This window comes from Saccopteryx bilineata, chromosome 1 (genome assembly GCF_036850765.1).
Source record: "Saccopteryx bilineata isolate mSacBil1 chromosome 1, mSacBil1_pri_phased_curated, whole genome shotgun sequence".
Taxonomy (NCBI): Eukaryota; Metazoa; Chordata; class Mammalia; order Chiroptera; family Emballonuridae; genus Saccopteryx; species Saccopteryx bilineata.
This window is the reverse complement of record NC_089490.1, coordinates 343117547-343140852: the sequence shown is the minus strand read 5'-3', so window position 1 is coordinate 343140852 and position 23306 is coordinate 343117547. Positions and strand designations below refer to the sequence as shown.

Genomic DNA, 23306 nt, shown 5'->3' with positions numbered 1-23306 from the left:
ATTTTCCCTTTTGAGGAAGCAACAAATTCTGGCTCTGACTATGCATACTGTGTTGATTTCAAGGAAATTACTTTCTTGGGTCTTATCTGTATCTTACTTGAATTGATCAGGATAATTTTAAGGATTAAATGGAAGCAGATGTGAAAGTCCTAAGCACAGTATTAGGCACAAAAGAGAGAATAATATCTCTGAAATCTAACTTTAGGACTCAAGACTATTGCTTAGTAGCAGCGAAAAAGAATCACATACTAATAGTAATCATGGGAATGTCTAAGTCAGGGGTCAGGAACCTATGGCTCACGAGCCAGATGTGGCTCTTTTGATGGCTGCATCTGGCTCGCAGACAAATCTTTAATAAAAAAATAATAATGTTAAAAATATAAAACAGTCTCATGTATTACAATCCATTCATTTCCTACCAGTCATGTTCATTGTTGCGGGTGGCTGGAGCCAATCACAGCTGTTCTCCCAGACAACACCAAATTTTTATTGGATAATGCATAACATACATGGGTCATTGTATGGCTGTCACGGAATTACATTTTAAAATATGTGGTGTTCATGGCTCTCTCAGCCAAAAAGGTTCCTGACCCCTGGTCTAAGTCATTCTTTGCAACTTCTAATAGACTATTTTAAGAGTTAAGTTTCTTATGAAACAAACTTATGCTAGGTAGATTAATATTTCAGTGAAGAGGAGGCAATTTACAAATATTTACCTTGATCAAATACTTCTCCCATCTGTCTGCTGTAACAGATTTGCCAATCTTCCTCATCAACTTCAAATGAAGCTCTACCAATTCTTTTGGTACTTAAAAGGAAGAAAAAAAATACTGTTAGCAAAATTAAAAATTTATAGACATTTAAATTACTGAAAAAGAACTTTCCCCCACACTGAATAATTTTTCAAAAGATGTTGATTTTAACTACCTTTTAGAATTTTGATTCAGAAAAGACTAAACTAGGGCAAGAAACAACCAACAGAGAAGTAGGTATACTCACATTTTCTTTAAAGAATCATCAAGCAAGAGTAAACCCTCATGTAAACTATGGACTTTGGGGTGATCCTGATGTGTCATGTAGGGTCATTAGTTTTTTTGTTTTGTTTTGTTTTTTACAGAGACAGAGAGTGAGTCAGAGAGAGGGATAGACAGGAACAGACAGGAACGGAGAGAGATGAGAAGCATCAATCATTAGTTTTTCATTGCGTGTTGCAACACCTTAGTTGTTCATTGATTGCTTTCTCATATGTGCCTTGACCATGGGCCTTCAGCAGACCGAGTAACCCCTTGCTGGAGCCAGCGGCCTTGGGTTCAAGCTGGTGGGCTTTTGCTCAAACCTGATGAGCCCACGCTCAAGTTGGCGACCTTGGGGTCTCGAACCTGGGTCCTCCACATCCCAGTCCGACGCTCTATCCACTGCGCCACCGCCTGGTCAGGCGGTTCATCAGTTTTAACAAATGTACCACTGGGGTACAGGATGGGAACAGTGGAGGGAGTTGTGGGGGGGAGAAAAGGGCATATGGGAAATCTCTGGGTTCAATTTTTCTGCACATCTAAAACTGCTCTAAAAAATAAAGTCTATTAAAAAAACCCTGCAAGTAAAAGTACTTAACTATATACACCTAAAACTTCTACCGTTTCTCATAACATGTATTTGGTTTATTCACTGAAAACTCTAAACCTACATAGATTTACACAAGCAAGGAAAATATATTTCAAGTTAGTAGATATCTCAAAAATAGTTTCATAATTTTCAAACTTTACAGAAAACTATTCTTCCAACCTATTCCTTATCTATTATGCTAACCTTATCTATAGCATCTTTATAGATGGATGCTTGACAACCTTCAGGAGTAGAAATTTTACTTACCTCCCAAAGTTCTAATTATCAGAAAGTTGGCCTCACACATAATCAACATCTGCCTTCTTCCCTGGTTCTTGCTCTTATTCTCTTATACATTTCATTCCTCTTCCATTGGAAACTTCAAATATTTGAAGATTGCTGTCTCTTCCTCAGATTCCCTCTTCTAACTGTAAACAACTGAAGTTCCTCCAAATATCCCTCGGGCATAAACTAATTATAGTTTAATTATATTAATTAGACCTAAGGGAAGTGAAGGACACACACACACACACACACACAGACACACACACACACACCAGTCAAGTTTAGCATTTCCCAAATAACATTAGTAACCTAAGAGAAATTACAAGTGTACTCTCTACAGTGGTTCCATAATCAAATATTTTAAGGAAAATGCTAGATTAAAAAAAATGTTTTCTGACCACAAGACTTCTTAAAGCTTTTACTGATTATTCCTGTGTGCAATGTGAATATCAAGACACTTGATATTCAGCACTTCCTAATGTATTTTGTTCATAGGACCTTTTTTGTGCAACACACAATATCTTGCAGGCTACAAGCTCTGAAGTACAGTTTAGGAAATGATGGACCAAATTTTTTCAGTTACCAGTACTTTTTCAGATTCTTTATTCTCCAGTAAAGCTACTTCCAACTTGAAATGACCTTTAAGTATTGTATAAAAACATTCAGCCATTCAACAAATGTTTGTGGGTCCATTATTAGTAAGCAAGAAATAGTCACTACACTTAATGAGCCTACTTAAAGTTAGTCTTCTTATGGGGGTAGGACCATGGGTGAGTTGGCAGTAAGGGGAGAAGCTGGGAAGGGTGGTTATAAACAAGTAAACAATTAAACTAAACCAAGGCCTGAAATATAAGATTTAGGGTAGAGTGAAGAAAGAGGGGGTGTGGTGGGGTGGGGAGGGAAGGACACAGCTTACAGAATTAACTGCAGATGCAAAAAAGCTGGAAAACAAAGTGATCATGAACTGGAGGTATGAGCACAGAACAAGGGCACGATCATTAACAGCCTTAAAGCCAGGCTAAGACATTTACATTTTAGTTAGAAATTTAGGCAATAGCGTGCTCTGTGATTTAGAAAGACCTTGATCGCATTTTAGGAAAACATTGCTTTTATTTGCTTGTTTGTTTTAGGAAGTGAGGTACAGGGCAGAGATTAGCTATAAATTCAGGAAAATATCAATCCAGATAAATTAAAATCACCTGAACTAAGGTAGACGTGGTTCAGAAAGAAGTGGGCAGATATGAGAAATGTTTAGGAAACAATTAGTGATTGACTGGGTTGTGCAAAGTGATAAAGAGAGGAGAAAACCTGAGGCATTGACCTAGGGAATGAAATAGATGCCAAAGATAATACATTAGAAAGAAAAAGACTTGGGGGCTCAATTCTGGCTCCACCACTTAACACAGGGGTCCCCAAACTACGGCCCCCTAAGGCCATTTATCCAGCCCTCCCCGCACTTCCAGAAGGAGCACCTCTTTCATTGGTGGTCAGTGAAAGGAGCATGGTTCCCATTAAAATACTGGTCAGTTTGTTGATTTAAATTTACTTGTTCTTTATTTTAAATATTGTATTTGTTTCTGCTTTGTTTTTTTACTTTAAAATAAGGTATGTGCAGTGTGCATAGGGATTTGTTCATAGTTTTTTTTATAGTCCAGCCCTCCAACGGTCTGAGGGACAGTGAACTGGCCCCCTGTGTAAAAAGTTTGGGGACCTCTGACTTAACACAAGGAGACTGGGATTCTAGACAAATTCTTTAAACACTCCCTAGATGAGGAATTTGAGATGAGTAATAAAGGACTTCATTGGCTATCTTACAGTTTCAAAACTGCCAAGCATTATAGACAGCTAAACACTTTTATTTTTATTTTTGTTATTGATATTTAGGGAACCAAAGTCAGTTTCAATTTTTCGGTTTCACTTTTCCCCAAACAGTTAAGTCTTAATGATTCTGCCTTCTGACATTTTAAACCTGTCCCTTATTTCCCCCAATTTCTCTAGGATATTACTGTACCTTCTCCCTTCACAAAAATAGCTACGGATAATCTCCTATAACCAAACCAATCCTCTAAAAATACTGCTTTAATGTTACTTCCCAGTCCATAAATATCTCTTATGCCCCCCTAAATACCTACATATAAACTCATCCCAATTTCTTTCCATAGCCTCAGAGTCCCAATATTCAGTGTCAACTTAACATTCCAATCCTTCTCTCTCGTTTCTACACTGAAATCGTGATTCAAATCATTCTGGCCTGTTCACTAGTCACTAAGCATACCGAATCCACTCCCTATCTGGGCCTCAGTCAAGTCCTCCAGCTTACTGTTTTCTGCCCACCTGAAATATATTAACCTTTCAATTTCTGATAAATAAAAATCCCCAAAGTCTCTGAGAATTTTCAATGATTCCAGCAACAGTTTTATCCCTGGAATGCCCACAATGTTAATACTGTCTGTTATCACTCATTTAGAAGCTGGCTGAAACCTTTGCATTGTTTATGCATGTCCTCCACATCATACAGATATATGAAGTCACAAAAAATTTTTTAATACAATTGCAACTATTTTTAAAAATACAAGGTCAAAATAATATATAAAAAAATGTTTTTCGTCTCACTTTACAAGTGTAGTCACTGTTGATTTGGCATGAAGAAATAGATAATACTCTACTTTTCTGCCTTGGTTCTTGGTGGTTGGCTCAGTGAATGAAGCATGGGTCCAGCAGGTGGAAGTCCCAGGTTTGATCCCCCGGGCAGGGCACACATGAAAATCAGTCAGGGCACACATGGGAATCGACCATCTGCTAATCTCACCCTCCCTCTCCCCCTTTTCTCTCTCTTCCCCTCCTGCTGCCAGAGGCTCAATTAGTTCAAGCGTCAGCCCTATGCGCTGTGGATAGCTCATTTGATTGATGCATCGGCCCCAGACCCCAAGACGGGTCTTGCTGAGTAGCTCCCAGTTGAGGCACATGCGGGAGTCTCTCTATCTCCTCTCCTCTCACTTAAAAAAAAGCACTGGATCCTGCAAAGCACTGTCCAATAGAAAATAAGATGAGTCACATGACTTCAAATTTTCTAGCAGTTCACTCAAAAGTAAAAGAGATCACCACCTGACAAGGCAGTGGCGCAGTGGATAGAGCATCAGCCTGGGACACTGAAGACCCAGGTTCAAAACACTAAGGGCACACCGGCCTTGAGTGTGGGATCATAGACATGGCCTTACAGTCACTGGCTTGAGCCCAAAGGTTGTTGGCTTGAAGCCCATGGTTACTGGCTTTGAGCAAGGGGTCACTGGCTCAGCTGAAGCCTCCAATCAAGGCACATATGAGAAAGCAATCAATGAACTGAAGTTCAGCAACAAGTTGATGCTTCTCATCTCTCTCCCTATCTCTGTCTCTATCTCTCCAAAAACAAAAATGTAAAAGAAGTCAAAATTAATTTTTTTTTAAGCCAGAGAGAGAGAGAAGAGACAGACAGGGACAGACAGGAAAGGAAGAGATGAGAACCATCAACTCATAGTTGTTGCACCTTAGTTGTTCATTGATTGTTTTCTCATATGTGCCTTGACCGGGGGAGACTTCAGCCGAGCCAGTAACCTCCTGTTCAAACCAGCAACCTTGGACTTCAAGCAAACAACCTTTGGGCTCAAGCCAGTGACCATGGGGTAATGTCTGTGATCCCACACTCAAGCCAGCGACCTTGGAGTTTAGAACCCTGGGTCCTCAGTGTCCTACGCTGACACTCTATCCACTGCACCATCGCCTTGGCAGGCCAAAATTAATTTTAACAATGTACTTTATTTAATATTATGTATTCCAATGTCATTTCAACATATCCATATTTAAAATCACAGATACTTTATATTTTTTACTTGATTTAAAAAAATTTTTAATTGAGGTATAACTGACCTCAATTTTAATTGAGGTATATATATAACATTATATTAGTTTCAGGTGTGCAAAATCATTATGAAATGATCACCATAGTAAGTCATAAAATAATCACTAGTTAACACATCACCTTACATAGTTACAAAATTTATTTTTCTTGTGATGAGAGCTTTTAAGCTCTATTCTCTTAGCAACTTTCAAATACGCAATATAATAATAACTATCATCACCGTTCTATGTATTTAATCACCAGGACTTATTTATAACTGTGAATTTGTACCTTTGGCCCCCTTTCACACATGCTTTTTTTATATACTAAGCTTAAAGACATTGTGTATTTTACACCTAGAGCACATCTCGGGTCACACTAGCCATATTTCAAGGAATCAAGAGTCATATATGGCTAGGTGGCTACTGTACTGGATCATACAGTTAGACTATTTAAAACTAAAATTTATAATCCACAATTTAGTAACAATTTACTTAAATATTTTTGAGGTGTAATTAATATGTAACATTATATTAGTTTCAGGTGTACACATAGTAATTCAATATTTGCATATACTGTGAAATAATTACCATAATAAATCTAGTTAAAATTCAATTTAATTATACTTGTTACAAATAGAACTGGCAAGCTGATAACCTTTATAGACACTACTAGTACTCTCAATATTCTGTCAATCAACAATGGGCAAAAATGTCAACAGAAAAATTAATCAACATTATATAGTTAAATTGAAAATATTAAAATTCCCATACTTTGTATGGTCATTCCTCGATATCCACCAGGGATTGAGTCCAGGACACCCTGGATACCAAAATCCACAGATGTTAAAAGTCCCTTATATAAAGTGGCATATTTGCATATAACCCATGCATACTCTTCCCTATACTTTAAGTCATCTTTAGATCACTTACAATACCTAATCCAATGTAAACGCTATAAGTATTGTTTACTGAATAACGACAACAAAAAGTCTGTACATGTTCAGTACAGACCCAACCACTGTAAGTCTAATTATATAGTACAGTCAGAAACAATGTAACATTTTTAAAAATATTTTTGATCAGCCTGACCAGGCTGTGGCACAGTGGATAGTGTGTCGGACTGGGATGCGGAGGATCCAGGTTTGAGACCCCGAGGCTGCCAGCTTGAGTGCAGGCTCATCTGGTTTGAGCAGAGCTCACCAGCTTGGACCCAAGGTCGCTGGCTCCAGCAAGGGGTTACTCGGTCTGCTGAAGGCCCACAGTCAAGCCACATATGAGAAAGCAATCAATGAACAACTAAGGTGTTGCAACGAAAAACTGGTGATTGATGCTTCTCATCTCTCTCCATTCCTGTCTGTCTGTCCCTATCTATCCCTCTCTCTGACTCTCTGTCTCTGTAAAAAATAAAAAAAAAAAATATTTTTGATCAGCAGTTGATTGAATCCCCAGATGCAGAACCTATGGATATGCAGGGCTGACTGTACTCTATAAAAACAATGCTGTATACCCAATAGACCATCCTATAATAATGGAAATATTCTATCCCAACACAGTAGCCATTTTAGTACTTACTACATGTGACTACTGAGCACATAACATGTAGCTAATAAAACTGAGGAACTAAACTTATTTATTTTTAATTAATATAGATTTAAATAGCCACATACAGCAAGTAGCTATGGTTTTGGACACTGTAGCTGAATTATCAATCACATTCTTAAAACACATAATCATTTCCTAAAATACAGAGAGTCTACGAATTCACTTACCACCTGAAACATTTCCTAAATGATCTCATTTCCAGAACATTAGGTAATTATTAACATCCTTCTAAAAAATTATTTACCAACTTCATGTCATTCTGAAAAACATAGGTTTTATCCCAGCTGAACCAAGATCTTCACTTTTTCACATGGTAAATTTGATATATAACCTTTAACAGACCTGTTTCCTGAGGCCTCAGCAGGTGAAAGATTCTGAAGCAGAAGAAAAAATCGGGGCTGTGTGAATTCATGAAGAGCCTGGCAAATGATGTAGGTATGAGGCAGAAGAGGTGGAATACCAGACTGAATTACTGATCTAAATCACCCAAAGATGTTCTGTATTCCGACATTTTTTAAGCATCCTTCTAGCACCAAACCTTAAGAATGCTGCTACTTCTGCAATTTTAGCCTTGTTTTTAAACAGTAGAAATTTACCACAGCTAATAAATGACTTAATTCTTCTTTTCCTTTTTTTAAATTTAATGAGAAGGGAGGCAGAGGCAGACTCTCACATGCACCAACCAAGATCAACCCGGCAAGCCCACTAGGGGGTGACACTCTGCCCACCTGGGGTCCTTAATCCCCTGGAACAGAAACCATTTTTTAGCACCTGAGGCAGAGGCCATGGAGCCATTCTCAGTGCCCGGGCCAACTCGCTGTAATCGAGCCTTGGCTGCGGGAGGGGAGGATGAGAGAGAAAAGGGGGAGGGGGGAGAAGCAGATGAGTGCTTCTCCTGTGCACCCTGACCGGGAATTGAACCCGGGACATCCACACACTGGGCCGACACTAAACCACTGAGCCACCCGGCCAGGGCTATAACCTAATCCTTCTCATTTCTCAATAAAGTCTCTTATTTAAACTTCCTCAATGTTTATAAGCGAGATATACTTCAAGTCACAAAACCAGTTGATTTTATGTAGGCCATTGATAAAAGAGCATTGATTTTAGATACAGTGATTGGAAGATAACCTTACAATAAGCTTTTACTTACTGCCTAGTTTTTACAATGTTAGGATGTAACAATGCAATGTACAGTTTACAATGTACAGTTTTAGCACTAATGAGACTGGGTCCACAAACCACTTGATTCTTAAAATAACTGTTATGTATTTATATACCTTATCTTCAAAGAGTTCATTTACTCAATCATCCTAAAGTTTTATGACAAGCAAAGAAATGGCTTAAAACTAATGCTCTGTAGGGGAGGAAAAATAATTTCCTTTCTACTCTTTTGGGTTCTTGGTTGGAACATCCTTGTAATAAAAGACACATTAACAGGAGAGAAAAAAGCACAAGTTTAATAACATGTATACCTCATGCATACATGGGAAACCCATGAAAATGGGAGTAACTTGCCAAAATGGCTAAAGCCACCACCTTTAAATACCATCTTCAGCTGACAGCAAAAGACATTGAGGGCAATGGAGTCAGTTAAGGGAGGCTACCTGGAAAAGCATGGTAAACAAGAAAAGGTTGTTATGAAGATTTAAGTTGTGATTTATGTATTGATAAGACTTTGCAGAGATAGGGTCATCCCCTCTTTCAGGTATAGTAAGGGAAATACCTCTACAAATGGAGATTTGCCTTATAAATGTAAATGTATTTTACAAAGGGTTACTTCTACTTGATTTTCAGGATGTCCCTCATGTCTATGGTCTCTTAAAATTAACCAGCCTAAATAATCCTTTTGCCAAATATACATATTTTGAACAAATTCTTTTCCTATATAGCTCCTAAGTAACACACCTATACAGCATGTTACTGTACTAAATACCATGGACAACTGTAACACAGTGATATCTGTGTAATACATTGCACTATGTCATGATAGCTATGAAATCACTGGGCAATACAAATTTTTCAGCTTCATTAAAATCTTAAGGGAACACTGTCATACCTTGAGCCCAAAGGTTGCTGGCTTAAGCAAGGGATCATTCGCTCAGCTATGAGCACCCCCACCCCCACCCCGTGAAGGCACATATGAGAAGCAATCAGTGAACAACTAAGGTGCCACAACAAAGAACTGATGTTTCTCCGCTCTCTCCCTTCCTGTTTCTCTGTTCTTATCTGTCCATCTCTGACTCTGTCAAAAAAAAAATTAAAAACCATTTAAGTTTATATTTCAGTGGCATTAATTACATTCACAACATTGTATTACCATCAGTACTATTTTCCAATCCATTCTCATAGTTAAAACTTGTGAAAAAGCCACTTCACTTCCAAATTGCTCTGGAAATTTTATAATTAGAAAAGCAAAGCCCACTATAGTATATATTCTCAGTGGGGGCAATAAAGCCCCAAGGAGGCAAAAACTGTTCCTTAGGGAAGCAAAAAAACTCAAGATAATGGTTTATGGTTTTCCAGTTTAACGCTTTCTAAATAAATCTTCTTCCTTAGTATTTAAATTCGCTTGTTACAGAGAAAATCAAAATTTTTTCTCTTTAGGGGTATGATCGAGACAAAAATGTTGAGAAATCCTGTGCTTTAGAATTCAAAAGCAAGCACCATTACAATATGAAGCACTACCTTAGACAACGGTCAGACTGCAAAAAAGGCTGTATCCCACTGAAACCCATGCCAAGTTGTAAATTGTCTAGCTGCCCCAGAGGAACTGATTTTATCCATGTTAAACAAAATAATGAAAAAATTTATCTTACAATTTTAATATTTAAATAAAGCAGAAAATCAAGCATACTAGCTGAAATACAGGTATTAAGAGAAAAAAAACTAAGTACAAGTGGGGGGGAGAAAAAAATAAGGCTATGCTCTTTGATGTCAGAAAGTTTTTGTTTTTGTTTTTTTTTCTTTTGTCAGACAAACACAGACAGGAAGGGAGGGAAATGAGAAGCATCAACTCCTAGTTGCAGCACTTTAGATGTTCACTGATTGCTTCTCATATGTGCCTTGATGGGGGAGGGGAGGCTTTAGCCAAGCCAGTGACCCCTTGCTCAAGCCATCAACCTTGGGCTTCAAGCCAGTGATCATGGGGTCATATCCGTTGATCCTGAGCTCAAGCTGGTGACCTTAGGATTTCGAACCTGGGTACTCAGCATCCCAGGTCGACACTCTATCCACTGCACCACCACCTGGTCAGACTAGTCTTAATTATCTTCATAGTCTCATTCTGTAAATATCTTTCATCTCTCTCTTCTTCCTTCTCTCTCCATGATGATTAGGGCCAGATCCATCTGTCTTTTTCATCACTGGAGTCACAGCACCAAGCACAGTTCCTGGTTCATTCAACTATTTGATGAACTAGTACAGGGACAAGAAAATAAAGGAGAAAAAAAGAAACAAGAAGAGGAAAGTAAGGAAAGTTCTGTAGGTAACTAGAAAATAGAGTTCTGGTAGCTATGAAAGGGAAATTATCTGAACTAAGAGTGCGCAGGAAAGTGGTGAGGAACATGAGATGAAAAAGATGGCAAAAGGGGCTTTGGGTTCAGCTCACTGAGAGCCATCAGGTAAAATCACAACTTATTTGCAGGTCCCCCCCCTTCCCTTCTCTTCCTTTTTAGGGTAGAGACGGAAGAGGTGAACGCTCCATGGATATCTGTATAAGCAGCAAATAATGAAGCCATATATTAACTGAAAAAATACCCATTTATTGTGACATCCTAACGCCAGAGCTCTATAAAGTGCCAGGCTTCTATTCTCTCCTCATCATGTATGATCCCTATATTCGAATAGGTTCTCCCCCACTTATCTGCAGTTTTGCTTTCTACAGTTTGTTATTCTAGGTCAACAGCAGTAAAAAAAATAATAGAGAATTCCAGAAATATATACAATGAAAAAGTTTTAAATTGTGTGTCATTCTAAGGAGCATGATGAAATCTCTCATCTCTTATTCCATCCTGCCTGGACATGCCATCCCTTTGTCCAGTGTATCTGCCTCACTTCATTTCACCACACAGCCACTGCACCACCTCACATCATCACAAGAAGAAGGGTGAGTATAACACAGTAAGATATTTTGAGAGGCTACATTCACATAACTTTTATTATAACTTTTGTTGTAATTGTTCTATTTTATTCTTAGTTATTGTTAATCGCTTACAGTGCTTAACTTACAAATTAAACTTTATCAGAGGTATGTAAGTATAGAAAAAAATATAGTACATATAGGGTGTGGTACTATCAAAAGTTTCAAGCACTCATTGGGGGTTTTGGAACATGTCCCTTATAGATAAGAGGGACACTACTGTGTTTTAAAACTTGCACGGTACATTAGAACATGCCTTTATCATTCAAAACCATGATTTAGGTGTTATATCAGTTTGGTGTTTCTTTTAAAGGCAATTCTGCAGAATTGTGAAGTTAAATTAAAAGAACTCCATTTCCTTATGAAATTTATAGTCTTTATAACCCAGTAAGAAATAATCAGTTTATTTTCTTTCAATCAACATTCATTTGACAAGTAAACAATAACTAGATGAGTAACATTATGTCACCTTATAGTTTCCCAAAATTTTGACACAAATTATAACAGAATGGGTTCATTATAATTTCTAGTTATTTCAACAAATGACAAAACATATATGAAAACTCTTTATAAACCATAAAGCAATACATAAATCGAAGTTACTATTTGTTGTTCAACACCAGGTGGTGATTGTACCTTATTTAAATCAAAATGCTGACACTTTACTTGGGGGCCAGCCAGCTGACTTCTAAAAATGAATCATAAGCAAACCAGTGTGTCTAAATAAAATGTCAGTGATTTTTAAAGTTTGTTCAATTGAAACATCAGCAAAACACAAGCAACTAAAAGGTCTGTTGAAGTCTACAGGCTAAAGACTTCAATAGATTTGTTCACATGAACATTTGCTAACTCTGGAATTTAAGGCAAAAGTCACGTGTTTCTCGCATTCTTATGTTGGTTATTTTCCTATTCATACCACCCTGAACTTCTTTAACTGCAGACAGAATGGTAATACTAAACATTTCAGAAAAAAACAAAAACAAAATACTTTATCATAAAAACATTGACGGGTTCGATTCCCGGCCAGGGCACACAGGAGAAGCGCCCATTTGCTTCTCCACCCCTCCGCCGCGCTTTCCTCTCTGTCTCTCTCTTCCCCTCCCGCAGCCAAGGCTCCACTGGAGCAAAGATGGCCCGGGCGCTGGGGATGGCTCTGTGGCCTCTGCCCCAGGCGCTAGAGTGGCTCTGGTTGCAATATGGCGACGCCCAGGATGGGCAGAGCATCGCTCCCTGGTGGACAGAGCGTCGCCCCTGGTGGGCGTGCCGGGTGGATCCCGGTCGGGCGCATGCGGGAGTCTGTCTGACTGTCTCTCCCTGTTTCCAGCTTCAGAAAAATGGAAAGGAAAAAAAAAAAAACATTGAAGAAAAAAACCCAGGCAGAGACTGGTATAATAAAACCCCCATGAACTCATCATCCCACTTCAACAATGATCAATATAGGGGGTCCTCAGGTTACGACACAATTCTGTTCCTAAGACAGTGACGTAACCCAAATTTTGATGTAAGCCGAAACACACACCTAGCCCGATACAAATGGAACACTTGTGTTTTCAACAGTCCAAAATGGTGTAAACTCCTTCATTCATACGCTGCATTACTGCATCTTCTTCCACCACGTGCAACCAGCCTAGTTCACCCACGTAGTCTGTAAGTACGATTCTAACAGCATAGGCGGAAATACGTTTAAATTTTTTTTAAGTATTTATGGAAGTATCATAAACTCAAAAGATCATATGTCGAAACTGTCATAACCCGACGACCCCCTGTATATGACCATGAGACTGTCCACTCCAGTGTTTTGGGGTTTTTTTTAGAGAGACAGGAAGGGAGAGAGATGAAAAGCACCAATTCTTCATTGTGGCACCTTAGTTTTTCATTAATTGCTTTCTGTTACAGTAATATAATACTATAGTAATTAAATATATATAGAAATAAAGAAAAATACAGACTATATATAGAAATAAGTACAGATATAATATTAAAAACCATTAAGACAAGTGAATAAGGCTATGTATGCCCTCTGGGTGGGAGCTAATCTAGTGTGTAGGGATATGATAGGTAAGATGCCCTCTGCACAGGGCTCAGTGTGTGTGTGAAATAATACATAGGTAAAGAGTTCCCTGTGAGGAACTCCCTAAAATCATAAATTCAGAATCGGCTTGATGTGACAATTCCGTACACTAACAAAAAAAAAATTTATATAGATTAACATAAAAGGGAGCTCCCTGCAAGGAACTCTCCAAAAGTGGCTTGATGTAATAATCCGTAGATTAACGCCTGTTAGAAGGCGAAGGCCAGAAAGGGTACTTAAGCCAAGGGGGCCCCAGCTGCAGTCAGTCATCCAGACTTCAACGCTGAATGTGGACCGTCTCCGCGCCACTCTGACCAAGGACAGCCAAGAAGAACACGCTGACAGGGCCCCACTAAGCTGTACCCAGGCACTCCATAGGATTGTGAGTAATTGTGATTCTTGCAACTAACTTATGTGTCAGTCGTGTCCTTCCCCTGGTGGCAACTGGTCTCGGTACCAATAAGTAGAATTCTCATAGCTGCCTCAAGAGTAGACTCAAAGAGGCCCTGGCCGGTTGGCTCAGCGGTAGAGCGTCGGCCTGGCGTGCAGGGAGACCCGGGTTCGATTCCCGGCCAGGGCACATAGGAGAAGCGCCCATTTGCTTCTCCACCCCCAACCCCTCCTTCCTCTCTGTCTCTCTCTTCCCCTCCCGCAGCCAAGGCTCCATTGGAGCAAAGATGGCCCGGGCGCTGGGGATGGCTCCTTGGCCTCTGCCCCAGGCACTAGAGTGGCTCTGGTCTCAGCAGAGCGACGCCCGGGAGGAGCAGAGCTGTCTCTCCCCATTTCCAGCTTCAGAAAAAAAAAGAAAAAAAAGAGTAGACTCAAAGAAGCCACCACCCCTGTTTTTAAGCAGGAGTGTCATACCACTGTGAGGGGAAGTCAAATCAGAAGACACTTGATCAATGTAGAGCTCAGGCTCTACTGGAACAATTTCTCATATGTGCCTTGGCGGCGGGGGGGGGGGGGGGGGGATGCCTCCCACAAAGCCAGTAACCCCTTGCTCAAGCCAATGACCTTGGGCTCAAGCCAGTGATCTTGGGCTTCAAGCCAGCGACCTTTGGGCTCAAGTCAGCAACCATGGGGTTATGTCTATGATCCCATGCTGAAGCTGGCAACCACATACTCAAGCTGGTGAACCCACGCTCAAACCAGCAACCTTGGGGTTTCAAACCTCGGTCCTCAGCATCCAGTCCGATGCTCTATCCACTGTGCTACTGCCTGGTCAGTCTACTCCAATGCTATTTTTAAAGCAAATTCAGATATCATGCTTTCATTATTGAATCTTTTACTGTGTATCTCTAAGGGATAAGGACTCTTAAAAATAACCATATTATTATCTCCTAAAAATTAATAATTCTTCAATGTCATCAAATATCTAGTGAAATTTTTAAGTTTCTTTAATTAACCAAAAAATAAAAGTTATATATTTTTTTATTTTTTTATTTATTCATTTTAGAAAGGGGAGAGAGAGAGAAGAGAGAGAGACAGAGAGAGAGAAGGGGGGAGAAGCTGGAAGCATCAACTCCCATATGTGCCTTGACCAGGTAAGCCCAGGGTTTCGAACCAGCGACCTCAGCATTCCAGGTTGACGCTTCATCCACTGCGCCACCACAGGTCAGGCTAAAAGTTATATTTTATTGTTACCTCTGTAGCAGTGTTGTAAGGTACCAAAAAGCTGAAAAATTAATATTGATATTCTGGGAAGAAAGGTCAGGCTTTCCTGTCCCGTCCCTCCTTTGGGGAGGGGAGGGAGAAGAATATAGAAGTTTCTAGCTTGCAAGAACAATGGATCATTTAGTTTTAAATCTAAAATAAAGGTTAACCGAGAAACTTCTTCTTTCAATGGGAGACATAATTTACATACCACCTTACATAGATTGTAGTTGCTCCCCTATCCTGGAATCTTGAGAGTAAAATACCCCTAGGCTAGTGAGGGAAGATGAACCCTAAAAGATTTGTAAACATATTTGATTGTGTTACCTTGAAAGTCTTAATGTTTCTGTACAGCCTCTAAACAAATGTCAGCTTGTGTCATGATGTCATGCTCTGCCCCGCCCGTGTGTGATCAAGGGTATATAAGCAGCCCCTGAAATATTTTTGGAGTGCACACGATTTGGGTCTGTGGCCCCGTGTCAGCCATATGCGGCCGGCATATTTAATAAATCTCCTCCTTTAATAAAACTCTTCAAAATTCATCTGGACTGAGTGTCTCTACGTGAACCCAATGGAGTGAGGTACGGTGCCTTTCAGAAACTGGGGTACCGTACTTTATAACAGCAGATGCTGGCAGCAGCTCACCTTGATCCCCTCAGCACTTAAGATTCCAGTGTAGGCCAACCTGCAAGTGTGTGCAAGTCTTTGTGGGAGAATTTTTTCGACTAAAGCAGCCTTCAACCAATAACTGACAAAAGCTCCTTTGCCCCTTGGCTGGGATAAATGTGAGCTGTGATCTACACTGTCTCCGAGTTCAACAGGACAATTCAGCCCTAGCTGCCTATAAAGTAACTTCCTTGATAACACATCCTTCTCTTGGCTTTTCCCCTTTACAGGTCTCACTTCCTCCTCTTTCATCACCATTTCTGGCATCACTTTTTAAGTAAATAACTTCCACTCACATTTTTGTCTCAGGGTCTGCTTCTTGGGGATTCAACCATTAGACAACCTGTTAGTCTTTAAATTAAAGCTATGGATATCCTAAGAAAAAGTCAACATAAAAATTTCTGCAAAGCCCTGGCCGGTTGGCTCAGCGGTAAAGTGTCGGCCTAGCGTGTGGAGGACCCGGGTTCGATTCCCGGCCAGGGCACACAGGAGAAGCGCCCATTTGCTTCTCCACCCCTCCGCTGCGCTTTCCTCTGTCTCTCTCTTCCCCTCCCGCAGCCAAGGCTCCATTGGAGCAAAGATGGCCCAGGCGCTGCGGATGGCTCTGTGGCCTCTGCCTCAGGCGCTAGAGTGGCTCTGGTCGCAACATGGCGATGCCCAGGATGGGCAGAGCATCGCCCCTGGTGGGCGTGCCGGGTGGATCCCGGTCAGGCAAATGCGGGAGTCTGTCTGACTGTCTCTCCCTGTTTCCAGCTTCAGGAAAAAAAAAAAAAAAAAAAAAATTTCTACAAATATTTTCAGAGTTACAGACAACCCAAAAGATATACAAACACCCCAGTTTAAAAAGTCCTTCTTCCTCCATACCAGTTCAGTATAGCTGAGATCTTAATTATTTGATTAATTGTTCAAAGTGTCGCACTGAGATTGTTCAAGTTATGTTGAAAATCTTACCCATCCCTTCCTGCTACATTTTTGGAAAAGCATCATTAATCTCACCACTTACGGCCTATGTGCATAAAATCTAATCAAACTGAAAATAAGACAACTGTTGGCTCAAGCTTCCACATGTTAAAGAAAAACAAATGTTCCTAGAAGTGGTTTGCTAAAACTGGGTCCCTAGAAAAGCCACAAATGTGAAATTTACAAGTATTTTCATTTACATATGACTTGCAATAAATTTTTTTTTTACAATGACAGAGAGAGTCAAAGAGAGGGATAGATAGGAACAGACAGACAGGAACGGAGAGAGATGAGAAGCATCAATCTTTAGTTTTTCATTGTGATATCTTAGTTCAGAGGTCGGGAACCTATGGCTTGCGAGCCAGATGTGGCTCTTTTGATGGCTGCATCTGGCTCGCAGACAGATCTTTAATAAAAAAATAACGTTAAAAATATAAAACATTCTGCTTGACCAGGTGGTGGCGCAGTAGATAGAGCATCGGAGTGGGATGCAGAGAACCCGAGTTCGAGATCCTGAGCTTGCCAGCTTGAGCGTGGGCTTATCTGGTTTGAGCAAAAGCTCACCAGCTTGAACCCAAGGTCGCTGGCTCCAGCAAGGGGTTCCTCGGTCTGCTGAGGGCCCGCGGTCAAGGCACATATGAGAAAGCAATCAATGAACAACTAAGGTGTTGCAACACACAATGAAAAACTAATGATTGATACTTCTCATCTCTCTCCATTCCTGTCTGTCCCTGTCTAGCCCTCTCTCTGACTCACTCTCTGTCTCTGTAAAACATAAATAAAAATTTAAAAAAATATATAAAACAAACTCATGTATTACAATCCATTCATTTCCTACCGCTCATGTTCATGGTTGCGGGTGGCTGGAGCCAATCACAGCTGTCCTCCGGGACAACACCAAATTTCTATTGGATAATGTGTAAGGTACACGGGTCGTTGTATGGCACTCACGGACTTACATTTTAAAATATGTGCCATTCATGGCTCTCTCAGCCAAAAAGATTCCCTACCCCTGCCTTAGTTGTTCATTGATTGCTCTCTCATATGTGCCTTGACCGTGGGGCTGCAGCAAACTGAGTAACCCCTTGCTCGAGCCAGCGACCTTGGGTCCAAGCTGGTGAGCTTTGCTCAAACCAGATGAGCCCGCACTCAAGCTGGCGACCTTGGGGTCTCAAACCTGGGTCCTCCACATCCCAGTCTGATGCTCTACCCACTGAGCCACTGCCCTGTCAGGCTTGCAATAAATTTTTTAACTGCTGCTGGCCTCAAACAACAATACAAGTAAAGGTAGGTACAAGTGGCAATTTCTTTTGAAAATCAACTTGAGGCTATCATGCTAAAAGTCCCCTCCAGCTAATACATAGTCTTTCCCTCCCCTTCTGAAAAAAGATCTATGTACTCAGACACTATTTTGTCACCTATTTGTTCCAGAAATCAGACTTCCATTAATTATATTAAATGGATGCTGTTGTCTTCGTCTTAATCTGCCAGCTTGTGACAATATCGACCACTTCTTCCTTTAAACCTAACCATTCTGTGACATGACTTTTCTGATTTCTCCTATTTCTTTGTCCCTTTTAAAATTCCTTTGCTGACCCTACACTTACGCCTTCTCTTAGAAAGATGGTTCTATTTTAGGACTTCCCTTTCTTTTTTCCTAAATTATCTCATCCATCCCTTCTCTTCAATTTAATTATGTTGTCTCATTGTGCTGGTTCTAGATATGTTCAAGTAACAGAAAACCTAACCAGAACACCTTCGCAAATACAGGGTTACTTTTTATCACATAATAAGTTCAGAGCAATGAGTTTCTTGTTTTGGTTTAATGGCTCAACAAATCCACCATACTGAACTTCTTGAAATTTCCAAACATTCTGTGATGTTTATTTATAGCCTCCAGATCTTAGTATGTGCAGTTCCCTCTATCCTCAACCCACCTCTTCTACTCCTCCTAAATAGTATTGTGTGCTGCTTCTTAGGAAACCAGTCTTTTATAACATTACGCAAACAAGTATGTTAGGCTTGCTTGCTTGTACTTTGCCTGATTGGTGCATGAGTACAGGCAGCACAACCTGTGTATAGTCCAGGGGTCGGGAACCTATGGTTCACGAGCCAGATGTGGCTTTTTTGATGGCTGTATCTGGCTCACAGACAAATCTTTAATTAAAAAAGTAATAACGTTAAAAATATAAAACATTCTCATGTATTACAATCCATTCATTTACTACCACTCATGTTCATAGTTGTGGGTGGCTGCAGCCAATCACAGCTGTTCTTCGGGACACCAAATTTTTATTGGATAATGCATAATGTACACGAGTCATTGTATGGCTCTCACGGAATTACATATTAAAATATGTGGCGTTCATGGCTCTCTCAGCCAAAAAGGTTCCCAACCCCTGGTATAGTCTATGTAAGGCTGCAGGTGCTTGCCCTCAGGGTCACAGATTGCAGATTGGGATTGCCTGCCACCATTGGGAGGAGACATTTTTTTAAATTGTTTGCAGGAAAAAGGGTTCCTCCTCCACTCCCACCCCCTACCCCTGTCCTGTTTGCTCATCAGCCCTGAGAGAAGTGGTTTTCCCCTGTCTGCTAGCTCCTCCACTTTTTCAAAACTAAAAAACAAAATAGCCCACCATTTCCTGGCTCCAGTATTCCTTTACCGTCTGCCGGAATCCAATGTGAACCTGCATGGCCACAGTCACCAACTAGCCTTACACACACATACACACACACACATATATCTTTGTACTTTTCTGAAGTTGGAAACAGGGAGGCAGTCAGACAGACTCCCGCATGCGTCCGACCGGGATCCACCCGGCACACCCACCAGGGGGCAATGCTCTGCCCATCTGGGGCGTCGCTCTGTCGCAACCAGAGCCATTCTAGCACCTGAGGCAGAGGCCACAGAGCCATCCTCAGTGTCCGGGCCAACTTTGCTCCAATGGAGCCTTGGCTGCGGGAGGGGAAGAGAGAGACAGAGGAAGGAGAGGGGGAGGGGCGGAGAAGCAGATGGGCACTTCTCCTGTGTGCCCTGGCCGGGAATCAAACCCGGGACTCCTGCACGCCAGGCCAACGCTCTACCACTAAGCCAACCGGCCAGGGCATTTTTTTAAGTGAGATAGAAAGAGGGAGACAGAAAGGGACAGACAGGAAGGGAGAGAGATGAGAAGCATCAACTTGTTCTTGTGGCACTTGAGTTGTTCATTAATTGCTTTCTTCTATATGACTTGACCAGGGAGCTCCAGCTGAAGCCAGTGACCCCTTGCTCAAGCCAGCAACTTCGTGCTTCAAGCCAGCAACCTTTGAGTTCAAGCTGGCAACCCCACTCTCAAGCCAACCCTGGGCTCAAGCCTGCAACCTCGGGGTTTCAAATCTGTGTCCTCAGCATCTCAGGTTGACACTCTATCCACTGAGCCACTGCCTGGTCAGGCTTTTATATCATTCTTTAATCTTAACAGGCTTAAGAACCTCTGCTGGGTTTCCCAGAATGATTTTACTTATGTGTCACACTATACCATATGTCTATTTGATCACCTCTATCCCACATTAAACAGGCCTGTGTCTTCAGCACCAAGGACAGTGCCTATAATGTATACATTTGAGAAAGACTTGTTCAAAAAATGATTTAGCCTTAAAAAAAAACTTTTTCATAAACACAAATTTCTCCTAACCCATAAAAAATAACACATATAGAAACACTTTGAACAAATTTCTATAACCATTAAAGGAAACATGTAAAATAGAGTATCCATTCTGGCAATGTGCATTTATACCACCAAACTAACTATACCCATGTTATCAACTTACAAGTGGCCAACCATAAACCGGCTTTTATGAGTGAGTAAGCTTCCTAACATTACAAGGGAAAAGATTAATATAAGCAAAAAAATAAGCAAAACAGAAGAAACCATGATTTGTAACTCCCTTCTCAGTCAGTCATCCCACTCCCAGCCTCAAGCAACCACTAATTGGCTTTCTGTCCCTATACTTGTTTTTTCTAGAATTCTCATATAAATGGGATCATACAATACATAGTCATTTTGTCTGTTTTTTACTCAACATGTTTTGCATTTACCAGCAGTCCACTCCTTTTTAATGTGACTAGTATTCCATTGTATAAATGTATTTGGTTCATTCATCTAATCATCTAATGAATGTTTGGGTTATTTCCAGTTAAATAAAGCTGCTATGAACATGTATGAACAAGTCTGTGTGGACATACATTTTTTGTTTCTTTTGGGTAGATAGTAGTGGGAACTGATGAGTTGTATGGTAGATGTAGGTTACTTCAGTAAGAAATTTCTAAATGTTCTGCCAAGTCAGTTGCACTATTTAATCTTCCCACCATTATTGTATCCAGTTGAATTATATCCTCACCAATATCTGAGGTATTGTCAATCATTTTTAAAAGAATGTTTTCCACTTTGTTGGGTAGAATGTTCAAGAAATGTCAACATCATGCAGTTTGTTGATAACACTGTTCGTGTCATTTATATTGTTTTTCTGTCCAGTTGTACTATCAATTGCTGAGAGGAGTGTTAGTTTCCAGTTACACCTTTAGATTGAATTTTTTTTCCCTGTTTGCTCAATTTTTACTTTACATATTTTGAAGGTCTGTCTTAAGGTAAAACCACTGTCAGAATTATTGTATCTTCCTGATAATTTAACCCCTTCACCATTATGAAATATCCCTTTCCATTTCTGCTAATATTCTTGTTCTGAAGTCTTCTTTTTCTGATATTAGTATAGCTATTACTTTTTTTTTTATTCAGGCTTTCTTATGATTAGTATTAAGAGGTTTTCATTTTTTATCTATTTATTATTTTTAACATACAGGTGTCTCAAACTCGCGGCCCGCCGAACAATTTTGTGCGGCCCGCAGACTAATCCACGAAGTTCAAAATATTTTGGATAAAATTAAGTAAGCCTGTGGATTAGTCTGCGGGCTGCACAAAATTGTTCAGTGGGCCGCGAGTTTGAGACCCCTGCCTTAGTATTTAAAGTGGATTTTTGTAGCACATGGTTGGGTCTAGCTTTTTTTCTTTAATCTACACTGACAATATCTGTTGTTTAGTTTCGGTTTTTTGTATTTTTCTGAATTAAGAAGCAGGGAGGCAGACAGACAGACACCCACATGTGCCGGACCAGGACCCATCCGGCATACCCACCAGAGGGCGATGCTCTGCCCATCTGGGTCATTGCTCCAATGCAACCGGAGCCATTCTAGCACCAGAGGCGGAGGCCATGGAGCCATCCTCAGTGCCTGGGCCAACTTTGCTCCAATGGAGCCTTGGCTGCAGAAGGGGAAGAAAGAGATAGAGAGAAAGGAGGGGGGAAGGGTGGAGAAGCAGATGGGTGCTTCTCCTGTGTGCCTGCCGGTAATCGAACCCAGGACTTCCATACATTGGGCCGACACTCTACTGCTACTCTACTGAGCCAACCGGCCAGGGTGCAATATTTGTTTTTTTACTGAATTTTAATTAATTTGAATTTAAATACAGGTGGCTAGTGGTGACCAGACCAGAGAGAGCAGGTTTAGGCAAAGAGCAAACTATGACCCACAAGGTAAATGCAGACTGTCACTTCTTTTTGTATAGCCCACTAATTAAGAATGTAAAGTGTCAGGGGGAAAGAAATCAAAAGAAAATTAGTATTTTGTAACATATTACAATTAAATGAAATTAAAACTTCAGAGTAACACAAAGTTTTATTGGCACACAGCCGTGTTTATTCACTTATATGTTTTTAGCTATTTTCATGCTACACTGGCAGAAGTGGCAGATCTGTTGAAAATTTCAACAGACATTACACAGACCAATAAGCCGATAATATTCTTTTTTTTTTTTTTTTTTTTTTTTTTGCTGGTCATAAAATATTTATTAAGGTACACTTTAGGGAGTATAGTGAATATAAAATTTAGGATCACAATATGAAGCAATTTCAGCCCTCTCAAAAGTCAGCCCAGTTCTCAGTGCTCTGCAGATGTAAGCCGATAATATTCTTTAATATCTAGCTCCTTATAGAAAAAGTTTGAGCCCTGGCCGGTTGGCTCAGCGGTAGAGCGTCGGCCTGGCGTGCGGGGGACCCAGGTTCGATTCCTGGCCAGGGCACGTAGGAGAGGCGCCCATTTGCTTCTCCACCCCGCCCCCTCCTCTGGCCTGGGCACTGGGGATGGCTCCTTGGCCTCTGCCCCAGGCGCTAGAGTGGCTCTGGTCGCGGCACAGCGATGCCCCGGAGGGGCAGAGCATCGCCCCTGGTGGGCGTGCCGGGTGGATCCCGGTCGGGCGCATGTGGGAGTCTGTCTGACTGTCTCTCACCGTTTCCAGCTTCAGAAAAATACAAAAAAAACAAAAAAAAAACTTATACTAAGATCTTTGTTTCATCAATTATCTTCTTAAAGACATAACAATAAGGAAAATGTATTTTATATGTATTCAAATATTTATC

General features: G+C 40.6%; 1 protein-coding gene across 3 annotated transcripts in view; it reads right to left on the bottom strand.

Annotated features, from left to right (window-relative positions):
- The window catches only part of RSF1 (remodeling and spacing factor 1), a 187945-nt gene that overhangs the window by 120718 nt on the left and 43921 nt on the right, over positions 1-23306 (bottom strand). For all 3 annotated transcript variants that reach the window (XM_066249494.1, XM_066249483.1, XM_066249500.1), the window contains exon 2: positions 717-808. In XM_066249494.1, the coding sequence (XP_066105591.1) occupies positions 717-808 (92 nt within the window). The remainder of the gene's footprint in view (positions 1-716; positions 809-23306) is intronic.